Here is a 24,866-nt window from a genome sequence, read left to right on the forward strand (position 1 = left end):
TCTGTGTCAATGTGTCAACTTTACAAGCGCAATTATGAGATTTTGTGAATTGTTTGTCTCGATTTGACTCCAACCAGCATGAAATGTGATTTGAATCACAAGCAGTTGATTTGCCAAGACTAAAGTTTAAACTGTCATTCTGTAGGCTTGACCTGTGAGGAAAGAATACAAAGTTGAGAGCATTTTATATTAAGAAATTATTTTTACACCACTTTTATCAAAATTGTCGACTAGATTCAAGCTGATGGGTGTGGTCCTGTCTGGTCCTCTTTGACACACCCCCAGGGTACTTAACCCCTGACTCCCGCCTTCTCTCGCTCTCTCGTGTTATTTCTGCTCTCTTGGTTCTTCACTCGTCTTGCGATCAGCTCCCCGGCTACAAGCCTTCCAATATTTCACTATCAGTATTTTCATTCATTACTGTTCAAAAAATTCACCCAGACTTTCAATATGGACAAAAATTACACCATAGAAAACATAGAAGTTCAATGAGGAAATCATGCTCGTTACGTGTCATGTGACATGTCCAAAATGTGGGCAGGCCAACATGTGGCTGAAAGTTACATATTTAATCAGAAAATGATTCTAAAATTACAATTTTTTTCTGAAGACATCATTTATGAGTCCAGAACTATGGAATTAATGCCCATGTTCTCACCTTTAACTAGTATTTTGGCACCAGTGCTAATTCTCAACACTTGCCCGCTGGAGGCTTTTAGAAAATATGTGGACAAGAAGAAGATACAATTAAAGCTGGTACACAGAATACAAGAATGTAGATTTTTGTAAAGCAGTAACATACTAATTACTTTTTAGATTCAACATTTACATTTTCAGTAAAAGCATCTTGATCACTTCTATTCTCACCAGCACACTTGTGTGTCTTAGCCTGATACTTATAAGAGAATCTTTGTCCACACACTGAGCAGGAAAAAGGTTTCTCACCAGTGTGTGTTCTTGTGTGTATTTTTAAGTGTCCCTTCACAGAGAATATTTTACCACAAACTGTCCAGGAAAAAGGTTTCTCACCCGTTTGGGTTCTCGTGTGTTATGTTAAGTTTCCCTTCTGAGTGAATTTTTGACCAAAACTGAGCAGGAAAAAGGTTTCTCACCAGTGTGTGTTCTTGTGTGTGTTTTTTTAATCTCCCTTCTGACTTAATCTTTTACTGCAAACTGAACAAGAGAAAGGTTTCTCACCAGTGTGTATTCTTGTGTGTATTTTTAAGTGTCCCGTTTCAGGAATCTTTGACCGCAAACTGAGCAGGAAAAATATTTCTCACCAATGTGGGTTCTCACGTTTTGTTTCAAAATGCTCTTATAGGCAAATGTTTTCCCAAACTGAGAACATTTCCATTGTTTGTTGTCAGTGTGAAATGTCATATAACCTTCCGACTGTTCATCATCATCACTTTCATCAGTGTGAGTAGAGTGCAACATCATGTAGTCACTATCTGATTGTGGAGCAAAGAGTCCGTCTGCTTGTGATCCTCCACAGGGGTCTCCATCACCTTCTGTTGTCATGTGTTGACTTTAGCTGCTGCTTGGAGGCTCCGCCCCTCTGGTCTCCTCACTTTGGCTTTCATCTTTAGTCTTCAAAGGGACACCAGTCGAAAGAAACTTGGTGATGTCCTCCTCTACTTCATGTTTGCTATGGGGGTGCTCTTCCGCATCCTCTTTTTCAATGGGAGTGGGCTCCAATTTCTCTTCCTCTTTGATTTGGTGGACCACTTCGTCCTCCATTTCCTTTAATGTGAGGGGGCTCTGGCTCCTGCCCCTCAGTACGAAAATCTTCAGTGATGTCTGCAAGACACAAAATGACACACACAGTTTGGTAAATCTGTTCTCATGTTGTGTATTCTAGTTAATAGTTATATTTAAGGTTCATATGAAAGACAGATGAGTTTGATATATTGGGGAATAAAACTGGACAGGTCAAGAACACCAATAAAATTAGGCTTTACACGATCAGGAGTTGGTCACTGATGGTGTAGTGGTACACTCGCCTGACTTTAGTGCAGGCAGCGTGGGTTCAGTTCCCACTCAGTGACGGTGTGAATGTGAATGTGAGTGCGAATGGTTGTACGTGTCTATATGTGCCCTGCGACTGACTGGCGACCAGTTCAGGGTGTAGTCCGCCTTTCGCCCGAAGTCAGCTGGGATAGGCTCCAGCGTCCCGCGACCCTAACCAGGATAAGCGGTGTTGAAAATGGATGGATGGATGGACGATCAGGAGTGCGGGAGTCTCAAAATAATAATATTTAATCTTCAAAAAGGGAAAACAAGGATATTGGATAAAGCAAAACTGAACGAAGTCCCACAACAGATAATCAAACCAAAGTAACAAAGAAACGGGTGGCGGCCACTGGACGAGCGCCGCGGGGGTGGGTGGCGGCCGCTGGACGAGCGCCGCCGGAGAGGGGGCGGGTGGCGGCCGCTGGACGAGCGCCGCCGGAGCGGGGGCGGGTGGCGGCCGCTGGCGCAGCTGCCGAGGAGCCGGAACGGGAGCCTGGCGCAGCTGCCGAGGAGCAGGAACGGGAGCCTGGCGCAGCTGCCGAGGAGCAGGAACGGGAGCCTGGCGAGCTGCTGAGGAGCAGGAACGGGAGCCTGGCGCAGCTGCCGAGGAGCAGGAACGGGAGCCTGCCGCAGCTGCCGAGGAGCAGAAACAGGAGCCTGCCGCAGCTGCCGAGGAGCAGGAACGGGACCCTGCCGCAGCTGCCGAGGAGCTGGAACGGGAGCCTGCCGCAGCTGCCGAGGAGCAGGAACGGGGCCTGCAGTCACTTCCTCAAATAATAATATTTAATCTTCAAAAAGGGAAAACAAGGATATTGGATGAAGCAAAACTGAACGAAGTCCCACAACAGATAATCAAAGCAAAGTAACAAAGAAACACTTGAATATCTAAAACTGGAAACAAACTATGACCTGTGAGTAAGACGTGGAATAGATAGGGAAAATGACACCTGACAATGACATAACACAATGATAAAGACAATTGACGACTATGACATGGCAAAGACATGTGACAACGACAATGAACCGACAAGAAGTGAAAGAAACCAGGGAACTAAATACAAACAAATTGACGAGACAACGAGGAACACCTGGACAAGACACGAGTGCCAGGAGAGAGCTGCTTGGTCGACACAAAGTAGACGAGAACAGGTGGACACAACAACCTAATGAGCACACGACAAACATGGAACACAGGAAAACATGGAACAAAACTAAACACAACCCAAACCAAAACACAGACCATGACATGTTTCCTTTTCATCATCCTCCTCGATGGCAGCAGATTTTTGTCGAGAACGTCTCGGCACATTTGCCCATTCATCCTTCCTTTAATAATGTGAAGTTTACCAGTCCCATTTGTAGAAAAACCATCCTCACACCATCAAGTTCCCACCTCCGAACTGTTGGTATGGTGTTTTTAGAGTGATGTGCAGTGCGATTTGTCCTCCAAACGTGGTGTGCATTACCAAACAGTTCAATTTTGCTCTCATCCAACCAGACTATTTCTCCCAGTATTTAACTGGCTTGTCCAAATGTTGTTCAGCAAACTTTCAACAAGTTTTGACATGCTTTTTTTTCAGCAATGGGGTCGTGTGTGGTGAGCATGTATACAGGCCCTAGCAGCGTATATTACTCACTCTTTTCCTGGTGAAAACAGTACCTGCTAATTCCACGTCTTTTTGAAAGTTCTCAACAGATGGTCCTTGGATCTTGGACAACTCTTCTGATTCTTCTTTGCACTCCTCAAACCCCTCTGTCAGAAATCTTGCGAGAGGCACCTGATCGAGGCAAATTTATGTTGGCAAGATTGGCTTTCCACTTACGTATAATGGCAACAACCATGCTCACTGTAACGTTCAGAAGCTTAGATATGTGCCTATTTATCAATAATCAAACAGCAATCCAGCCTCTTGTCAGTACAAATGAATATCAGCTGGTTCAGTCCTAATTGATTGCCTACAAAAAGGTTTGATTGCCAAGGTGTGAGTAAAGACACTGAGTGCTGTCTCAAGACCATCGTAAACTATTTGTTGCAAAACATAGCGACGCCATTCGTTACCATACAATGTATCAATTAAAGTCCAAATGGTAGAGTTTAGGAGAGATTCAAACAACATTCCCATACCGGGAGTTGAAGCCCAGCTACCTGGATGAAAACCAGAAATTCTGACTGCTAGACCATATGGAACACATTATGGTGTGTGTTCAATTTATTTTTGGGGAAATTCTTTACCTTTCAATGATGCCAATGCCAAAACAAAATAATTCAGATTACATTCCCATACTGGGAGTAGGAGACCAGTGAAAACCTGTAATCCTGACTGCCACATCATATGGGACACATTTGGTGTCTCTACCACTTATTCTCTCTGAAATTTTCTGACAGCCAATCAAAGCCCAAATGGTGGAATTCAGGGAATGTTCCCATATGAGGAGTTGAACCCAGGCTGTTTGGGTGAAAACTACAAATTGTGACTGCTTGCCCATATGGGACAAGTGCTTTGTTTTTATTTTCCAAAATATTGGAGCTGTACATGGGAGAGTTCAGTATATAAGGAACATTCCCATACTGGGAATTTAACCAAGCCGTCCATGGTGAAACCAGAATCCTGACCGCTAGACCATATGGGACACGATGATATTTCTTCAACTTATTTTTGAAAAATTCTGGACTTTAAATTTTAGGCCATAAGAGAATTCAGGTTACATTCCCATAACAGGAATAACAGACCAGTGAAAACCAGTAATCCTGACTGCCAGATCGTTTTGGTGTACCGACCATTATTTTTTTCCAAGGGCAAAATATTGGAAATTTTCTGCATGAAAATCTAAGCCCAAATGGAGGAATTCAAGAAATGTTCCCACACTGAGTGTCAATCCCAGGTCACCTGGGTGAAAACCACAAATCCTGACCGCTTGCCCATATGGGCCACTCCTTTGTTTTATTTTGGTTTTTTCCCCAAATATTGAACGTTTCCCCAAACGCTTTTTTTTTTTTTTTTCGCTGATGAATGTTAAAGCTAAATTGGTGGAATGCCGGGTAAAAAAAACACTCTCAGAATGGGAGTCACACTGGGATAAATATCCATGCCACAGTACCAGAATCAAGGGAAGTTGCCATACCAAGTGTTAATCAAAGTCCAAATTGGAGAGTTCAGGAGAGGTTCAAAGAACATTCCCACACCGGGAGTCGAACCCGGGCCACCTGGGTGAAAACCAGGAATCCTGACCACTAGACCATATGGGACACATGATGTTTGGTCTTCTTTCCAATTGATACGCTCAGGCCAAAAAAGCATTCCCATATTGGGAGTAGGAGACCAATGAAAACCAGAAATCCTAACCGCCAGACCCTATGGGACACGTTGGTCTGCCAGTTTTTCGAAGCACAACATATTTGAAATTTTCTGCATGGTCAAAGCCCAAAGAGTGGAAAACAGGGAACATTCCCAAACCAGGAGCAACCTGGCCGCTTAACCATATGGAAAAATCCTTTTTTGGTTTTCTAAAATGTTGAACATTTCCATCCATCCATTTTTTGAGCCACTTCTCCTCACTCGGGTCGCGGGCATGCTGGAGCCTATGACAGTTATCATCGGGCAGGAGGCGGGGTACACCCCGAACTGGTTGCCAGCCAATCACAGGGCACAAATAAACAAACAACCATTCTCACTCACATTCACACCTACGGGCAATTTAGAGTTCAATTAACCGAGCGTGCATATTTTTGGGATGTGGGAGGAAACCAGAGTGCCTGGAGAAAGCCCACACAGGCACAGAGAGAACATGCAAACTCCACACAGGCAGGGCTGGGGATTGAAGCCCTATCCTCAGAACTGTGAGGTAGACAATCTAACCACTCGCCCAGCGTGCCCGCCTGGACATTTCCCCAAACTGGAATTATTCACCATGATGTTAAAGCCCAAATCGAATTCAGGGAACATTTCCCATACCCAGAGTCAAACCCAGGCCTCATGGCTGAAAACCAAGAATCCTGACCGCTTGACCATCTGGGAAACACCTTTGTTGATTCCCCCCCCCCCCCAAGTTCAATTGGAAGTTTTCTGGATGAACAGCCAAATTGGTGGAATGCTGGGTAAAAAAATGCTCTCATACTCGGAGTCGGACCTGGTTTCCTGGGTGAAGGTCCATGCCAGAATACTGGACCTGAGATAATGTTACCATACAAGGTGACAAATTCTAAATGGTAGTGTTCAGAAGCGATTCAAGGAACATTCCCAAAAATGTCAAACCCGGGCCGCCGGGATAAAAACCAGGAATCCTGACCACTAGACCATATTGTGGTGTTACTTCAACTTTCTTAAAAAAAAATCTTCACTTACTTTCAAGCCCAATTTTTCGTAAAAAGACCAGGCCAAAACAAAAGAATTCAGGTTACATTCCCATACTAGGAGTAGGAGACCAGTGAAAACCACTAATCCTGACTGCCAGATCATATGGGACACGTCTTGGTGTCTCTAATACGGAAGCGTATTGCTACCACACCAAAAAAAAAAAAAAAAAAAAGGTTCACTATCACGTTATAACGTGATACGTTTCATGTTATAACGTGATATGGGTCACGTTATAATGTGATAAATTACACATTATAATGTGAAAAATTTCATGTTATAACGTGAAAACTTTCACGTTATAGTGTGAAACTTTCACATTATAATGTGATTCGGTTCAGGTTATAACGTGGAAAGTAATCACGTTAAAACGTAATAAATTTGACCCCCACTGGGTCACTGGCGGAGTCCTTTTAACGTATTATTATTATTATAATCTATGATGCTTTTCTATAATACTTAACAGAAATAAGTCCGAGTGTTCAAAAAGAGTTAAGAGTGAAAAAGAAGATACACGTTCATATGGCTTCGCCAAATTGGCTTCGCCATCGACCTGAATTGGAAGTTATTGCTTCGAAACGGTGTGTGTCTGCAGAATGGATAGCTCGGTTCATTTAAACGATTTGATTAAGTTCTATTTCATGTTTGGGTTGAGACATGGTGAGATTTTAAAGTTATTGACAGCCTTGTAATAAGTATGTGTACTCTCAGACGTAATTCAAAGTGCATGGGACTGTACAGGAGGCCGAATCAGTCCGACCCCCTGGAGGTAGCGTCATTTCTAATTGATCAGCTGGAGGGGCACGGAAGGCTCCACGGATACAAACTACACCATCTCCACTGCATCCAAACTGGGTATGTTGTGACCCAGAGTACCCCGGGACATCTGCTTAAGTTTTTAGACCCCTGTGGTGTTGCGCAAAGGCGGAGAAACCGCTTGACCCGATGTACGTACGTTAACCCTGGGCCAAATTGTATGTGGCATGTTGACTCGTACGACAAACTAAAGCCTTTTGGTCTTTGCATCAATGGAGCGATTGATGGCTTTTCAAGGCTCATGGTTTGGTTCCATGTCTATTCAACAAACAGCACCCCCAAGATCATCGCTGGTTATTCCATATCCGAAGTTGAGAAAAGGATGGGGACACCTGCCAGAATTCGAGCAGAGTCGGGGACAGAAAACGTCACAGTGGCAGAGATGCAAATTCCGACACTGGAGTACGGATATGGATCGCCACGTCGGTAACCGCTTCATTTCTGGGTCCAGCAATCACAATCAGAGGATTGAAAGCCGGTGGGCCTTTTTGAGAAGGCATCATGCTCAATTCTGGATAAAGCGTCTCCAGGAACTCAAAGGCAATGACAGATTTTTGGGAGACTTCTTGGACAAACAGCTTGTATTGTTTACTTGCCTGAACCTCATAGAGGTAGGCATCATGTATATATATAAATAAGTGTCATTATCTATCTAGCTATATAGTTGCTGTATGTTTGTATGTCTCTCTCTCTCTCTCCCCCCGCTCGTCTTATATACACTTTCCCTTTGAATGAATGTAAATATTCACGTTCACGGGCTTGAGCTTGTTTTTACCTCCTTATTCTGTTCACCTTTCCTCCTTCCTCTCCTAAGCACTCCTTTCCTCTGTCCCATATCTAATTCTTTTGAGCTGTTTTGTTCCCTATGCCGAGACCATTATTTGTGTATTTTAATTTCAATGCTCTATTTTAAAATGTTTTCTTCGTAGTCTGTCAATCTCTCCTTCCTGTCTTCCTCTCCTTCTTTACACTTCTGCCTCCTTCACTACCTTTTTCTTTTTCTCTATACATCAAGTCACTACATGCTAGGCCTTCAAAAACAGCTGTTTATAGTTTGGATAATTCCTGAATTTTTTGACTGTGTGAAAAAAATGCCCTTTACCACCACCCATTCACCCCTTTCATCATCATCTCAGTGCCCTTTGCACAATGGTCATTGCACCGGACTATTGCGATATTAGCCATTCGAACTGCTCTAAGTGCTAGAGGACTCTGCATCTTTTTGCACAATTGTTTTTTGTCAATGTCTTTATATCTCCAAAGTGTTCTGTAAATTGACTGTCTGTTGTACTAGAGCGGCTCCAACTACCGGAGACAAATTCCTTGTGTCTATTGGACATACTTGGCAAATAAAGATGATTCTGATTCTGATTCTGATTCTGATCAAGAAGACACTACAGTATATACAGTATGTTTGCATGTGTCATATTGACGCAAAATAGAAAGCATGTATTATTTGACATTCTCACTGTTAATGTCTTTTTCTTCTGCAGGAAGAGCTGCAGCAAGTTTGTGGAATACCCACATTATCCACAACAGCAGAAATGCAGTAGCTCCAAGTGGATGTCCAATTTTGTTGTACACCATCACTCATCTCTTTGGAGGACAAGATAAACTAAAACAGGTCTCTCATGAGGCAGTGCAGGCCTGTTAACAAGAATGCCACCAGAGAGGACCATATCCTTGTGATGAGACTGTATTCAACTTGTGCTTCCTTATAATGACAGAAAATTTCTTGCACTCACCCACCACAGCAGATGAGGCCATAGAGCTGTATCTCTTCCTGAGAGCAGACATACTTAAAAACCTATACATTTCTATTTTTGAGGTTAATCACAACAATTGTATTTTTTTCTGTTCATTTTTACTTCCTGTCCTTAGTTCTAAGCAAAAACAGTGTCTGCGGCTTTACAAAGTTTTTGCTACATCTGCCAGGCCCCTGAAATCAACAATTAATCCAGCACGCCAATTATACAGTGGTCTAAGAGTTCCTCATCTGCCAGACGTCTGAGCCTGCTGATCCACCAAGAAGAAATAAAATATGAAGACTGGGACCCTGTTGTTTGGTTCCTGTTTGTCTGGGAAGAGAGAAGATGTCGAGAATGATCTTGAAACTACAGTATAATCTGATACAGTTTATCAAATGGTGACATTTTATTTTTTAATTGTACACTGTACACTTATTGTTGTGGTATGATGATGCCATGGTGATCCCAAATGACTTCTGGCTCAGACATTTTAAATTATTGGACGTCTGACAAATCATCCATTTTCCGTACCACTTACCCTCACGAGGGTTGTAGGCTTGCTGGAGCCTATCCCAGCGAGAGGCGGGGTACACTCTGAACTGTTCGCCAGCCAATCGCAGGGCACATATAGACAAATCATCTTTTTCTGAAATTGTAATAGGCCTGGATTAAGAGGCTGTTATCACAGAGAGGTTAATCTGCTATAAAAGGAATTTATCTGAATGGAGCAACAGATGTATGCATGAAAATGAAGGTTGAACAGGAGGAATACAACATCTCAAGGTATTTCAAAATGTGGTGGTGTGTTGGTGAGATCATGTTTACATGTGACTTGTATTTATCGAGAATGGGCACCCAATCCTCAATTATTTATTTTTCATTCATACCACAGGCTGTGATAGGCTGGCAACGAGTTTAGGGTGTACTCCACCTCTCGCCCGAAGTCAGCTAAAATAGGCATCAGCACACCTGCGACCCTAGTGAGGATAAGATGTTAAGAGAATGGATGGATGGATGGATGGATGTTACCACAGGCATTTTTCAACTGATGTCTCCAATGTGGATCAATTTGAAAGTTTTTTGTTTTTTTTTAAATCAGGAATGTTATAGCCTCTTACTGAAAACTTTTTGTGAACTGCTAAAATGAAAAAGTCTAATTATTTAACAAATGACTAGAGATTAGAAAATTAAACATTTAAGATTAAGTTACTGTTTCAACATTTCTCATTTCTAAAGAACCAACGGGATAGGTCTTCATGCCGCACCCATCATGATTACAAATAAAATAACTCAAGAATTAATATTCAGTTCCCCATTTGCAGCTGTGTAATTATTTTCAAAGACATTTTGGTCACAACATGCAGAACAGCAATCACAAATTGTGTCTCCACAAAACAGTGTATCACCAGACTGGTGAGATTTAACTTAAACGTAACAAAATTACCACCTCGTAGTTATTGCTTTCTGGTAAATAACAGGTAACAACTTTAAAAGGAACAGGTATGTTCTGTATGAACACGGTGGATAAACAGCTTTGTGTATCTGTAAATATTTTTTGAAGTCAGTAATTCTCACTGTGGCTTTGTCCCTGAAAGAGTAATTTACTTGTATTACTGACCTAAACTATGCTGAACTGAAAGGAGCTTTCAGCAACAAGTAGGCTATCTATTCCAGTACGTAATTCTGGGTAAGAAGTGTATGTCCATGGCAGTTCCAGAACTGGCCCACAGGTATGAGCTACTGGACGTCTTGCTCGTCCATCTGCTGGTGTGAACAGGATCTCAACCTTGTCAACAGAGATTATATCTGACCCTGTGATAAACCTTAACAATTTTCTAAGTCCTGCATCATCCAGTCCTCTGATGTACTGTTGCAGAAAACACAAGCTTATATTCTCTGCTTGACTAGTAGGAGATGCTGTCAGCATCTTCAAAAGCATTTTTTTGTTGTTGGCTTTTTATCCTGATACATTTGTAAGAGATCTTGTGGGTTCACAAATGCTTCTTTTAGGGGGGTGCTAACAATTAATGAATTTTTTTCTGCAGCATATCTTGGTTTTTGGATCAACTGCTTGTGTGCCACTTTTAGAAGGATGACTTTCAAATTCTCTTTTGTCGGAAGAGTTGTTACATCCAAGCGGTCCAGAAAATCTAACAATTCATCTTTGTCCTCATCTGAAAGATCATCTTTTAAGGCAATGGTTATCAGATCTCGATCTTATCTGCATGAGGAGACTTTCAAAGAGCATATCATCTGACACTTTATTCTCACCAAAAATAAGTGCCACTGTGAAAATAGGGACAAGGCGACAAGGAAAGTATCCATGTTCTTCATATCCTTTCAGCAGAATTCGGCCAATGGATTTCCAATCTTCTTCTTGCCATCTAGGAGACAGTGTTGGAACTCTAACGTCCTCCCCCTCAGCTGTGTGGTCCATAAACTCTGTCCAAAATGCAGCATAGACACCCCTTGAAACACCATCTGCATCAGCTCCTTTTTCATCGATGTAAGTGTATTTTAAGTGGTGTTTGAGCAGTGCTGCATCCTTAAACTGGCTAATCATTTCCTCCAGAAGATGGACTCTGTGAAATTTTATGGTGATGACACATTCAAGAGCATATAGAGCTGTAGAATCACTTGCTTGATCACCTGTATATGCTGTGTCTGGAGTGTTGAATGTTGCTGTGCTTAATGCGGTAGGAGTGACTGACGGGATGGCCAGCTCATCTACTTCAAACTGCAGGATGGGTTGATGTATCAAAGAGTCATCCAGCTGACTTGCCATGGGTTCTCCAAGGAAAGGGCCAATCATCACCTCAGATGTGTCAGAAATTACATGTGCATCTAACTCCTTCAAATCAGCCGACTGAATGACAATGGTTTGAAGATCATCTTCATGTGTGTCTCTCAGCTGAAGGTCAATATTTGCATCAGAGCTTTCCGCAACAGAGTCTACCAGTCTATTAGTGCAAAGGTAAAATTGTAACACTCCCATTCTTCGTACTTTGTAGAGGTCTCCAATTGTGATATCTTCATCAAGTACAGCTTCCTCTTGGTAGTCTAATATGTCACAACTGAATGCTTCACATCTTCCAAATCTACTTTTTCCATTTGGAAAGAAAATGTCTTTAGCATACTGCAACATGTCAGCTTTTTTGGACTCTTTGGACACACCAAGTGTCCTCGTTCCCCATCCTTTGCGTTTCCTTATTTGTTTACCTTCACGAATCCACCCCAACTCAACTTTTCTGGTCAGCTTTTCAGCCCATTTGTTGTTTTTTGTGTAGGTTCTTTTCCGCTTTGCAGTTGTAGTCTCCTCATGATCACTTTCATTATCCTCATTCCCAACACCCATCTTTATCTTTAGTTTTTCAAGCAGTGAATTATTTTTGATTCTCTTGTTCCTTTATTTGCACCTTTGTTTTCCAAACAGATGCGTCTTGCTGCGATGCGATCTCCATATATTGGGATGTAGCCAGCCAGACTGCTGACATCTTTAAAGGCAATGACTGTGGCATCAATCTATCAAAACAGAAACAAATGTATGCACAATTCATTGACATTTGCACACTTAAATTATGTAGACTGATACCATTGTGTAATGCAATTGTGTTGCAATCTAAAAATGTTACCAGTCATATAAAATACTGGAGGGGGGATCAGCAGTTGCCCGACGATACAATTCTATCATGATACTTGAGTCACAATTCGATTATTTTTATATGCTCGTATTGCTATACTATTGTTATATTTTGCAATATATCATTTCCATTTTCATTTATCATGCAATTAATTTTTCTTTTATTAACAGAGGGGTAACAACAACTTTATCTGTCAGTATATATACTCTATATGTACAGATAGATCGCTAGATAGATAGACAGATAGATCGATAGATATAGATTACATGCATTATAGGCTAATATTATATAATTATATGGCTGTCTTTATATATTGTCACACAAAATTCTCTGCTGATTGTTATACTGAATGGATGCCCCTCCCCCAACTGAGCTGTGAGTGGTCCTCTGTTTTCACCCAGGGACCCACGTTTCATTATTGTTGCAGTCTCAAATCCCACTTTTACAAAATTTAAGATCAAGGAAAGGTATTGTTTAAAAATAGCCTCAGAAAACACGTTACATTTTTAAACATAACTATAGTATGCTTTGTTTCATGCTGTGGTGATATTCACATTCTCAAGACGCCATTTCAAAAGAGTTTGACATACCACCTAAAGCATATTGCAAGCCATGACCTCCACAAGCCAGAGGTTGAGCTGCCCTGCATTTGTTAACGTAGTCAATTAGAGCGTTAGGGTTAGTTAATAGAGGGTCAGGCAGATACGCTTCTCGCCCCATACCTAGAATGTTCTGTCACTCAGTATACGGCTCTGATCAGTACAAAAAACATCATCATACAATTTCATTACCGTTACACCCTCAGTCATAGCGTTTGATGCATTCGTAATGTTTTCCAACCTGGGATGCGCGTGAAATAGCTCACTGCACAGGGGGTTACGTGGTCTGTTTCCGACATAGTTCCATTCCGACGTCGGCGACGTAAGCTGAATTTGACCATGACTCACACCCAGTAGTAAAGTAATTACAGAAAATATTTTGACGAAAAACACGTCTAGCCCATAAGAATCAAACGAAAAACAGTAGTGTTATTGAAACTTTTCACGTTATAATATGAAATTATTCACGTTATAACGTGAAATTTATCACATTATGACATGAAACATATCACGTTATAACATGAAACGTATCATGTTATAACGTGATAGTGAAGCTTTTTTTTTGGGTGTGGCAGCAATACGCTTCTGTAAAATATACAAGAAACTACTAAAAGAAAAAGAAAAAAGCGATTAAAAAAAAACGTTTCACAAAGGGAAAAGAAAAAACACAACCTCCTACTATTTCGCCTATTACACGTATTTCTATTCTAATCCCATGAATTGGTGAGACTGCCTTTAATAGCGGATAAATTGTACCATATAATTAAAACGTTTCTGCCGCCCACATTTTATAACATTTTACAGGAAAGGATACACAAATAACAAGAATCTGGTTTAGGTTAGAAAAAGAGAGGATGATCAAGCATCCCATGCACGGGCACAAATAAATCAGTGATTCCTATTTCCCTGTATTATAGTCAATCAAAAGATCTGAGCCCACATTTTGTTTCATATTCATATGGGACAGTATTTATATCTTTTTGATATGAAGGGGAACATAAATACAAAACCACATATGTGCCAAAATAATAATATTTTTATCTAGCATATCCATCCATCCATTTTCCATCCATTTTCTGAGCCGCTTCTCCTCACTAGGGTCGCGGGCGTGCTGGAGCCTATCCCAGCTGTCATCGGGCAGGAGGCGGGGTACACCCTGAACTGGTTGCCAGCCAATCGCAGGGCACATAGAAACTAACAACCATTCGCACTCACAGTCATGCCTACGGGCAATTTAGAGTCTCCAATTAATGCATGTTTTTGGGATGTGGGAGGAAACCGGAGTGCCCGGAGAAAACCCACGCAGGCACGGGGAGAACATGCAAACTCCACACAGGCGGGGACGGGGATTGAACCCCGCACCTCAGAACTGTGAGGCTAACGCTCTAACCAGTCGGCCACCGTGCCGCTATCTAGCATATATATAGGAATATTAAAATCCATTCCAGGGTCAGTCCCACACAAGGAAACGTAAGAAAAAATTAAGGGACCAGCAGAGGGCGGTAGAGGGTCACAGGCCACATCCAAACAAATGGGCCAGCAGGTACCCAACAGGTTAAGGTTAAAATCCCAACAATGCCAGTCCATCCTATCCATTCAACCAAAGTCAATTTAAGGTTAGGGCTACAGAGAGCAACTGCATAAAAAGTAGACCTTTGCTTAAGGTTAGAGTAAGATTAGAATAAGGGATATCCCAGTATATTATACCTCTCCAAAAGAAGGGCGCACTTATCATTTGTCCCCTTTTAGTTAGGTTTTGTTTGATCCTTTATTTAGGTTTCTTTTCAGTTTCAATTTAGTTATGTTTATCCTTTATGTTTAATTGAACTTTTTAGTTTGGTTTTTGCTGTCCCTTATTTTTTGGTATAGTTGTTTTCCATCCTATGTTTTGACTTACTCTGTTAACCCTTTATTTTGGATTATCCATCGATTTTCTGAGCCGCTTCTCCTCATTAGGGTCGTGGGCGTGCTGGAGCCTATCCCAGCTGTCATCGGGCAGGAGGCGGGGTACACCCTGAACTGGTTGCCAGCCAATCGCAGGGCACATACAAACAAACAACCATTCGCACACACAGTCACACCTACGGGCAATTTAGAGTCTCCAATTAATGCATGTTTTTGGGATGTGGGAGGAAACCGGAGTGCCCGGAGAAAACCCACGGGGAGAACATGCAAACTCCACACAGGCTGGACCGGGGATTGAACCCGGGTCCTCAGAACTGTGAGGCTGATGCTCTAACCAGTCATCCACCGTGCCACCTATTTTGGCATTTTTCGTTTTCTTTGGTTTTGTTGATTTAAATTCGGTTTTGTTGATTTAAATTATCTTTAGGAATGTTTAATTTGGCTCATTTGGATCCGTATTTGATCTCTTAATTTTGGTTATTTCATGCCTAATTTGGTCTCATTTTATCCTTTCAGTTGACCGTCCCATACACCCTCTCAGCCGTATAAACAGCGTCATTAATTTATGTTCCGTTCCTCATCTTGTTTGACTTAGATCATAATTTATCAGTTTGGTTATTTTTGTCATTTTTATGATTTTCCATTTTTTGGGGGTATTTTTTTGTTTTAAATTTTGGTTTCAGACAAAAGCGTAAACTATGGCACCCCCGAGCCCAAAAAAACAAAATATGACAAAATCTATCTGGCACCCCCTTCATCCTTCCATCTGTCCCTAACATCCCACAAGTAAGCCTGTAATGCAATATTTCGAAGTAATTCAGTCTTCATCAGGCAAGCTTACTTCTTCGGGGGAGTTATGAGCACCCCGACAATCAAAGAATCAGCACTATTTGTGCCTCAGTGCACCCGACTTGGCACGGTGTACGACTGTTAGAGTGTCTGCCTCACAGTTCTGAGGACTGGGGTTCAAATCACAGTGTGGAGTTTGCATGTTCTCCCTGTACCTGGATGGGTTTTCTCCGGGCACTCCGGTTTCCTCCCACATCCCAAAAACATGCATGGTAGGTTGATTGAAGACTCTAAATTGCCCGTAGGTGTGAATGTGAGTATGAACGGTTGTTTGTTTCAATGTGCCCTGCGATTGACTAGCAACCAGTTCATGGTGTACCCCGCCTCCTGCCCTGATTATAAAACAAAAAGTAAAAACAACATTTAACGTTTTTGTCATGTTATTAGATAAATATTGATTGTTAACTGTTATATTGCGTTATATTCACGACAACCTCTTTGGCGGTTTGGAAGTGACGTATTGGAATGTAAAGGTAACTGTGTTTCTTGCTTCAGTAGTAATGGCATTCATCCTCAAATATGGGGAATGCATCTGTCTCTGCTTTTAATGCCACAGTTGTATGCACCTTTCAGCATTAATGGTGCCTTGACACATGTTTAAGTTACCCATGCCATTGGCACTATCACGGCCCCATACCATCACAGGTGCTGGCTTTTGAACTTTGCGTCCATAACAGTCCGGATGGTTCTTTTCCTCTTGAATGACTGGTTAGCACATCTGCCTCACAGTTCTGAGGACCGGGGTTCAAATCACGGCCCCGCCTGTGTGGAGTTTGCATGTTCTCCACGTGCCTGGGTGGGTTTTCTCTGGGCTTTCACATCCCAAAAACGTGCGTGGTAGGTTGATTGAAGACTCTAAATTGCCCATAGGTGTGAATGGTGTTTTGTTCCTATGTGCCCTGCGATTGGCTGGCGACCGGTTCAGGCTGTACCCCGCCTTCCACCCGAAGATAGCGGGGATAGGCTCCAGCAGCCTGCGACCCTAGTGAGGATAAGCGGTAAAGAAAATGGATGGATGGATAGGTTTTCTGAAGTGTTCCTGAGCCCATGTGGTGATATCCTTTACACATTTATGTCGGTTTTTGATGCAGTGCCGCCTGAGGGATCGAAGGTCACGGGCATTCAAGGTTGGTTTTAGGCCTTGCCGCTTACATGCAGTGATTTCTCCAGATTCTCTGAACCTTTTGATGATATTATGGACTGTAGATGATGAAATCCCCAAATTCCTTCCAATTGTACGTTGAGGAACATTGTCCTTAAAGAACACGTCTTTGATGTCGCCGTAATGGTTCCGGGCTTCCAACTACACTGAGCGGAACGCGTCATGGAGCAAAAACCAAAGGTGGCGGAATATGCTTCTATATCAACGAAAAACGGTGTATCGACGTCTCGGAGCTCAACACACACTGCAGCCTGGACTTGGAGTCGTTGTTTTTTTAACTGTAAGCCAGTCGACTCAACCCACGAGTTCGCCTGTTTCATCCTCGCCAGTGTCCACCTTCCTCCCCAGGCTAAACACGAACACTGCACTGCTAACGCTCGCTGAAGAAGTAAACGAACGTACCCAGCTTTTTTGGAACGTGTTACAGCCATAAAATTCTAAATTAATGATTATTTGCTAAAAACAATAAAGTTTATCAGTTTGAACATTAAATATATTGTCTTTGTAGTGTATTCAATTAAATATAGGTTGAACATGATTTGAAAATCATTGTATTGTGGTTTTATTTACGTTTAACACAACGTCCCAACTTCATTGGAATTGGGGTTGTAGGTCTTGTGGTCCCCACTCCTTACTAGTCGGTAGCGGATAAAAGAACACTTTACCTCATGCTTGATCTCTGCTTAGCGAAGTGTTGATCACAAACGTGTCTCTTTGTTAGCAAGCTAAGCTAAGCTGAGCTAAGCTAGGCCGAGAAGCTTCAACGTGGCAGAGAAGACTCCAACTGGACACGAAGATTGCACAAATGATGTTTTCGTCCAAAGCAGTGATCAGGAGCGTCCCGCGTCGAGGATTCACAACATTGAGTCCAAATTCCGGCAAATTTGCTGAAGCACGATTGAAGCACGGCGAGAAGGGAAAGGAGATGTATTACCTATGATCATCTTCATCTTCTTCTTCTTTTTCTTCTTGTTTGTTGGCGGGTGGCATCAAACCTTCAAGATGCATTACCGCCATCTACTGTGCTGGAGTGTGGGTCAAAGTACGTCTACACAGATGTATAGTACGAGGGAGCAAAATAAATAAATAAAACTAAATCAACTTTTAGACTATATTCTCTTTCTCAATCCAGTTTCATTTAAAAACTGCCTTTGATCTTAATTTCTTCCGTGTTGAGTACATTTCTAAGATTAAAAACGTGAACCCCACTTCAACTCATCTCTGCGCATCCCTTAACTTATTTCATGCCTTTGACAATAACAAATAACATGTTCAACACTCTCCTCCCTCCTCCACTCCACATTCACACAAACCCGTACAATGCTTCCCAATTAAATGCATTGTCCCATTGAGCCCTGTATGTCCTCATCTTAATCTTGTTATGATTGTGTTTCTCCCCACTGCTTTCATGCCCCCCACAGTCTGCTGAATTTGAGAGAAATGCTGTCCTGTGTGACCTCCATTCCAAACCTTTTGCCATTCTGTTTTGATTATGTTTTTCACATCAGCCTTGCCTTTACCAATCCCAAAAGATATTCCCAACGCTTCGTCTCGTTTAAGTGCTTATTTTGCAAACTAATCATCTTTTTCATTCACCTTTGTTCGTTTATGTGCTGGAACCCACATAAACCTGATGCTTGTCTCTAATTAACTTAATCTATACAATATCTCATCAATCACAAAAAGAACACATGTGACCTACTTTGCGAAACCATGTTTTTTTAAGGACAATAATGCTGATAATGAATCTGAACATATTACAACCCGCTTTAACCTGTTTTGTTCAACCAACTGTTTCGTGATTGCTGATTCGATTCAAGGACGATATTAGTTCATCTAGAAGAAACTCATTTTAGTTCACATTCACCCCAATTAGATCTCAAGCGGGCCGGACCACAATATTTGTGGCCTAAAAATCATTAAAGGGCTATTCAAAACTTTCCCCATTGTTTTGGTCCAATAATTACAAGTACGTAGGGAAAATATTCACATTTATTCATTATTGTCTTGTTGCAAATCATATGAGCAGTCTGAAATTGTTAACCCAAAATTATTTCAACAGTATTATGAATCAGTGAGCGTGCACCATTCAGTTATGCATTTTTTGTAAATGTATAAATTAAAATTTCAGTTGTGGCTGTGCATGTGGGAATAAAAAAAGCTTCCAACAAACCAGCCTCTTTTGAAGTGAAGTTTTTAACTGAAAATGGTGTAATATTCAATGACTTAACACATTTCTACAGGAGGTATTTATTTTCACAGAATTGTAGTGTGAACATGGCACACCATTTTATACGAGTGTGCTCCTGAAACTAGGCATCGTTTGGCCTTCACAAGTACAACAATGTCATTTAAGTGTTGTCAATGCACCCTCCAGTGGACAAAATTTCCAACCAAAGTTACTTTTTATTGAAAAATAGCAGTGAATGTGTTCTCCATACACACGGGCCGGATTGGACCCAGTGGCGGGCCAGTTCTGTCCCGCGGGCCGTATGTTTGATCGAGCAGAACCCATTCTCCATATTATTAACCTTTCACTACGATCAACTGAATTCCCACAAATGTGGAAGATGGCAGTCGTCCCACCTGTCAAATTGGGGATGGAGACAGCCAGCAACGACAGGACCATTGCCATCCTTCCACTTGTCTCCAAAGTGCTGGAAAAGATTAATGCTGAGCAACTAATTTACCTGCCATGACACTGATTTTAAGAAGCAACTCCCCGTCAGGGAATCGAAGCCCAGTCTTCCGCGTGACAGGCGGAGGTACTGTACACTATACTAACGAGGAGTCCTTTCCCCTATTTTCACCTCGTGTCAAGCACATGTCAATGACCATGAACGCATTGGCAATGCCAGCGAGAGAGGAGGTTTGCTAGTCCTGCTAACGGATAGCATGAGAACACCAGTTTCAGTCGTGTAGTGGTTGTTATGTTCGCCAAACACGCGTTAGTTCCCTGTTAGGAAACAAGGCTGAAGGGCTTTTTTTTTCCCGCAAAGAAGAGCCCCACCAAGAGCTAAAAAGAATATGAACTCAACTCCCCGTCAGGGAATGGACCCCTGATTTTCCACGTGACAGGCGGATACTGTCCACTATACTAATGAGGAGTCTGTTACCCTACCTTCACTTAGTGTCAAGCACACGTCAATGAACCTGAATGCATCGGCAATGACAGCTTGCGAGGCGGTTTGCTGGACTGCAAACGGACACCATGAGAGCAACAGTTTCAGTCGTGGAGTGGTTATGTTCGCCAAACACGCGTGAGGCCCCTGTTTGGAAACATAATTTTGGGCTTTTTTTTCCCCGCAAAGAAGAGCCCCACCAAAAACTAAAAAGAATATGAACTCAACTCCCCGTCAGGGAATGGACCCCTTATTTTCCGCGTGACAGGCGGAGATACTGTCCACTATAATAACTATGAGTCCTTTGCCCTAGCTTCACTTAGTGTCAAGCACACGTCAATGAACCTGACCGCATCGGCAATGCCAACTAGCGAGGCGGTTGGCTTGTCCTGCTAACAGATTGCACGAGAGCAACAGTTTCAGTCGTGTCGTGGTTGTTATGTTCGCAAAACACGCGTTCGGTCCCTGTTTGGAAACAAGGCTGATGGGCTTTTTTGTTTTCCCGCAAAGAAGAGCCCCAACAAAAGCTAAAGACCACACGAACTCAACTCCCAGTCAGGGAATCAAAACCCGGTCTTCCGCGAGAAAGGTGGAGATACTGACCACTATACTATCGAGGAGTCTTTTGCCCTAACTTCATCTAGTGTCAAGCACACGTCAATGCACTGAACGCATCGGCAATGACAGCTAGCGAGGCGGTTGGTTTGTCCTGCTAACAGGTAGCACGAGAGCAACAGTTTCAGTCATGTAGTGGTTGTTATGTTCGCATCAACATAATGATGGGCTTTTTTGTTTTCCCGCAAAGAAGAGCCCCAACAAAAGCTAAAGACCACATGAACTCAACTCCCAGTCAGGGAATCGAAACCCGGTCTTCCGCGAGACAGGAGGAGATACTGTCCACTATAATGAGGCGTGTTTTGCCCTATCTTCACCTTGTGTCAAGCACATGTCAATGCACTGAACGCATCGGCAATGACAGCTAGCGAGGCGGTTGGTTTGTCCTGCTAACAGGGAGCACGAGAGCAAATGTTTCAGTCGTGTAGTGGTTATGTTCGCCAAACACGCGTTAGGTCCCTGTTTGGAAACGAGGCTGATGGGCTTTTTTGTTTTTCCGCAAAGAAGAGCCCCACCAAAAGCTAAAGACCACATGAACTCCAATCCCAGTCAGGGAATCGATACGCGGTCTTCCGCGAGACAGTCGGAGATTCTGTCCACTATACTAACGAGCAGTCTTTTGCCCTATCTTCACCTTGTGTAAAGCACACGTCAATGCACCTGAACGCATCGGCGATGCCAGCGTGCGAGGCGGTTTTGCTGGTCCTGCTAACGGATAGCATGAGAGCACCAGTTTCAGTCGTAGAGTGGTTGTTATGTTCACCAACACGCGTTAGGTCCCTGTTTGGAAACAAGGCTGATTGGCTTTTTTCTGTTCCCGCAAAGAAGAGCCCCACCAAAAGCTAAAGAGATCATGAATTCTACTCCCGGCAGGGAATCGAACCCTGGTCTTCCGCGTGACAGGCAGAGATACTGTCCACTATACTAACGAGGAGTCTTTTGCCCTAACTTCACCGAGTGTCAAGCACACGTCAATGCACTGAACGCATCGGCAATGACAGCTAGCGAGGCGGTCGGTTTGTCCTGCTAACAAGTAGCACAAGACCAACAGTTTCAGTCGTGTAGAGGTTGTTATGTTCGCCAAACACGCGTTAGGTCCCTGTTTAGAAACGAGGCTGATGGGCTTTTTGTTTTCCCGCAAAGAAGAGTCCCACCAAAACCTAAAGACCACATGAACTCAACTCCCAGTCAGGGAATCGAAACCCGGGTTTCCGCGAGACAGGCGGAGATACTGTCCACTATACTAACGAGGAGTCTTTTGCCCTGTCTTCACCTTGTGTCAAGCACGTCAATGCACCTGAACGCATCGGCAATGCCAGCGTGCGAGGCGGTTTTGCTGGTCCTGCTAACAGTTTCAGTCGTGGAGTGGTTGTTATGTTCCCCAAACACGCGTTAGGTCCCTGTTTAGAAACGAGGCTGATGGGCTTTTTGTTTTCTCGCAAAGAAGAGCCCAACCAAAAGCTAAAGACCACATGAATTTAACTCCCAGTCAGGGAACCGAACCCCGGTCTTCCGCGTGACAGGTAGAGATACTGTCCACTATACTAACGAGGATTCTTTTGCCCTCCCTTCACTTAGTCTCAAGCACACATCAATGCATTGAACGCATCGGCAATGACAGCTAGCGAGGCGGTTGGTTTGTCCTGCTAACAGGTAGCACGAGAGCAAATGTTTCAGTCGTGTAGTGGTTGTTATGTTCGCCAAACATGCGTTAGGTCCCTGTTTGGAAACGAGGCTGATGGGCTTTTTTGTTTTTCCGCAAAGAAGAGCCCCACCAAAAGCTAAAGACCACATGAACTCAACTCCCAGTCAGGGAATCGAAACGCGGTCTTCCGTGAGACGGGCAGAGATACTGTCCACTATACTAACGAGGAGTCTTTTGCCCTATCTTCACCTTGTGTAAAGCACACGTCAATGCACCTGAACGCATCGGCGATGCCAGCGTGCGAGGTGGTTTTGCTGGTCCTGCTAACGGATAGCATGAGAGCACCAGTTTCAGTCGTGGAGTGGTTGTTATGTTCACCAACACGCGTTAGGTCCCTGTTTGGAAACAAGGCTGATTGGCTTTTTTGTGTTCCCGCAAAGAAGAGCCCCACCAAAAGCTAAAGAGATCATGAATTCTACTCCCCATCAGGGAATCGAACCCCGATCTTCCGCGTGACAGGCGGAGATACTGTCCACTATACTAACGAGGAGTCTTTTGCCCTAACTTCACCGAGTGTCAAGCACACGTCAATGCACTGAACGCATCGGCAATGACAGCGAGCGAGGCGGTTGGTTTGTCCTGCTAACAAGTAGCACGAGAGCAAAAGTTTTAGTCGTGTAGTGGTTGTTATATTCGCCAAACACGCGTTAGGTCCCTGTTTGGAAACGAGGCTGATGGGCTTTTTTGTTTTTCCGCAAAGAAGAGCCCCACCAAAAGCTAAAGACCACATGAACTCAACTCCCAGTCAGGGAATCGAAACGCGGTCTTCACCTTGTGTCAAGAACACATCAATGCACCTGAACACATCGGCGATGCCAGCGTGGGAGGCGGTTTTGCTGGACCTGCTAACGGATAGCATGAGAGCACCAGTTTCAGTCGTGTAGTGGTTGATATGTTCGCCAGGGAATTGAACCCCGGTCTTCCGCGTGACAGGCGGAGATACCGTCCACTATACTAACGAGGAGTCTTTTGCCGGACCTTCAAGGACACGTCAATGAACCTGAACGCATGGGCAATGCCAACTAGCGAGGCGGTTGGCTTGTCCTGCTAACAGATAGCACGAGAGCAACAGTTTTAGTCGTGGAGTGGTTGTTATGTTTGCCAAACACGTGTAAGGTCACTGTTAGGAAACAAGGCTGATGGGCTTTTTTGTTTTACCGCAAAGAAGAGCCCCACCAAAAGCTAAAAACAACATGAACTCAACTCCCCGTCAGGGAATCAAACCCCGGTCTTCCGCGTGACAGGCAGAGATACTGTCCACTATAATAACGAGGAGTCCTTTGCCCTACCTTCACTTAGTGTCAAGCACACGTCGATGAACCTGACCGCATCGGCAATGCCAGCTCGCGAGGCGGTTTGCTGGTCCTGCTAACGGATAGCATGAGAGCACCAGTTTCAGTCGTGTCGTGGTTGTTATGTTCGCCAAACACGCGTTAGGTCCCTGTTTGGAAACGAGGCTGATGGGCTTTTTTGTTTTCCCGCAAAGAAGAGCCCCACCAAAAGCTAAAGAGATCATGAATTCAACTCCCCATCAGGGAATCGAACCCCAGTCTTCCACGTGACAGGGGAAGATACTGTCCACTATACTAACGAGAAGGATTTTTCCCTACCTTCACGTAGTGTCAAGCACACGTCAATGTGCTGAACGCATGGGCAATGCCACCTAGCAAGGCGGTTTGCTGGTCCTGCTAACGGATAGCATGAGAGCACCAGTTTCAGAGGTGTAGTGGTTGGTATGTTCGCCAAACACGCGTTCGGTCCGTGTTTGGAAACAAGGCTGATGGGCTTTTTTGTTTTCCCGCAAAGAAGAGCCCCACCAAAAGCTAAAGATATCAGGAATTCAACTCCACATCAGGGAATCGAACCCCAGTCTTCCACGTGACAGGCGGAGATAAAGTCCACTATACTAACAAGAAGTCTTTTACCCTACCTTCACTTAGTGTCAAGCACACGTCAATGTTCTGAACGCATGAGCAATGCCAGCTAGCAAGGCGGTTTGCTGGTCCTGCTAACGGATAGCATGAGAGCACCACTTTCAGTCGTGTTGTGGTTGTTATGTTCGCCAAACACGCGTAAGGCCCCTGTTTGGAAACATAATGATGGGCTTTTTTGTTTTCCCGCAAAGAAAAGCCCCACCAATTGCTAAAGACTACATGAACTCAACTCCCAGTCGGGGAATCGAAACCCGGTCTTCCGCGAGACAGGCAGAGATACTGTCCACTATACTAACGAGGAGTCATTTACCCTATCTTCACCTTGTGTCAAGCACGTCAATGTACCTGAATGCATCGGCAATGCCAGCTTGCGAGGCGGTTTGCTGGTCCTGCTAACGTATAGCA

General features: G+C 43.4%; 1 protein-coding gene and 2 non-coding genes across 3 annotated transcripts; all 3 read right to left on the reverse strand.

Annotated features, from left to right (window-relative positions):
* Positions 1–126: 126 nt before the first annotated feature.
* On the reverse strand, positions 127–17,983 carry LOC133473909 (uncharacterized). The gene is made up of 5 exons (XM_061765377.1): positions 17,751–17,983; positions 11,311–12,451; positions 7,453–7,513; positions 1,572–1,800; positions 127–152 (listed from the first exon to the last, which is right to left on the reverse strand). The coding sequence occupies exons 2-5, from the start codon at positions 12,282–12,284 to the stop codon at positions 127–129; spliced, it is 1,290 nt and encodes a 429-aa protein (XP_061621361.1). The 5' UTR covers positions 12,285–12,451; positions 17,751–17,983.
* On the reverse strand, positions 5,189–5,260 carry trnae-uuc (transfer RNA glutamic acid (anticodon UUC)). Its single transcript has one exon. It is a non-coding gene; the product is annotated as a tRNA-Glu (tRNA).
* A 4,962-nt stretch (positions 17,984–22,945) lies between the features above and the next one.
* On the reverse strand, positions 22,946–23,017 carry trnad-guc (transfer RNA aspartic acid (anticodon GUC)). Its single transcript has one exon. It is a non-coding gene; the product is annotated as a tRNA-Asp (tRNA).
* Between the last annotated feature and the right edge of the window lie 1,849 nt (positions 23,018–24,866).

This window comes from Phyllopteryx taeniolatus, unplaced genomic scaffold, assembly GCF_024500385.1.
Source record: "Phyllopteryx taeniolatus isolate TA_2022b unplaced genomic scaffold, UOR_Ptae_1.2 contig_65, whole genome shotgun sequence".
NCBI classification, from domain to species: Eukaryota; Metazoa; Chordata; class Actinopteri; order Syngnathiformes; family Syngnathidae; genus Phyllopteryx; species Phyllopteryx taeniolatus.

Excerpts from the sequence above, each read along its gene's own strand:
- LOC133473909 (XM_061765377.1), bottom strand. The coding sequence starts at position 12,284 with ATGGGTGTTGGGAATGAGGATAATGAAAGTGATCATGAGGAGACTACA. Across the intron at positions 7,514-11,310 it reads CCAACACTGTCTCCTAGATG|GTGTCCCCATCCTTTTCTCA; the intron begins GCAAGAAGAAGA and ends GAATTCTGGCAG. Across the intron at positions 153-1,571 it reads GACTAAAGATGAAAGCCAAA|GTCAAGCCTACAGAATGACA; the intron begins GTGAGGAGACCA and ends CTTTCCTCACAG.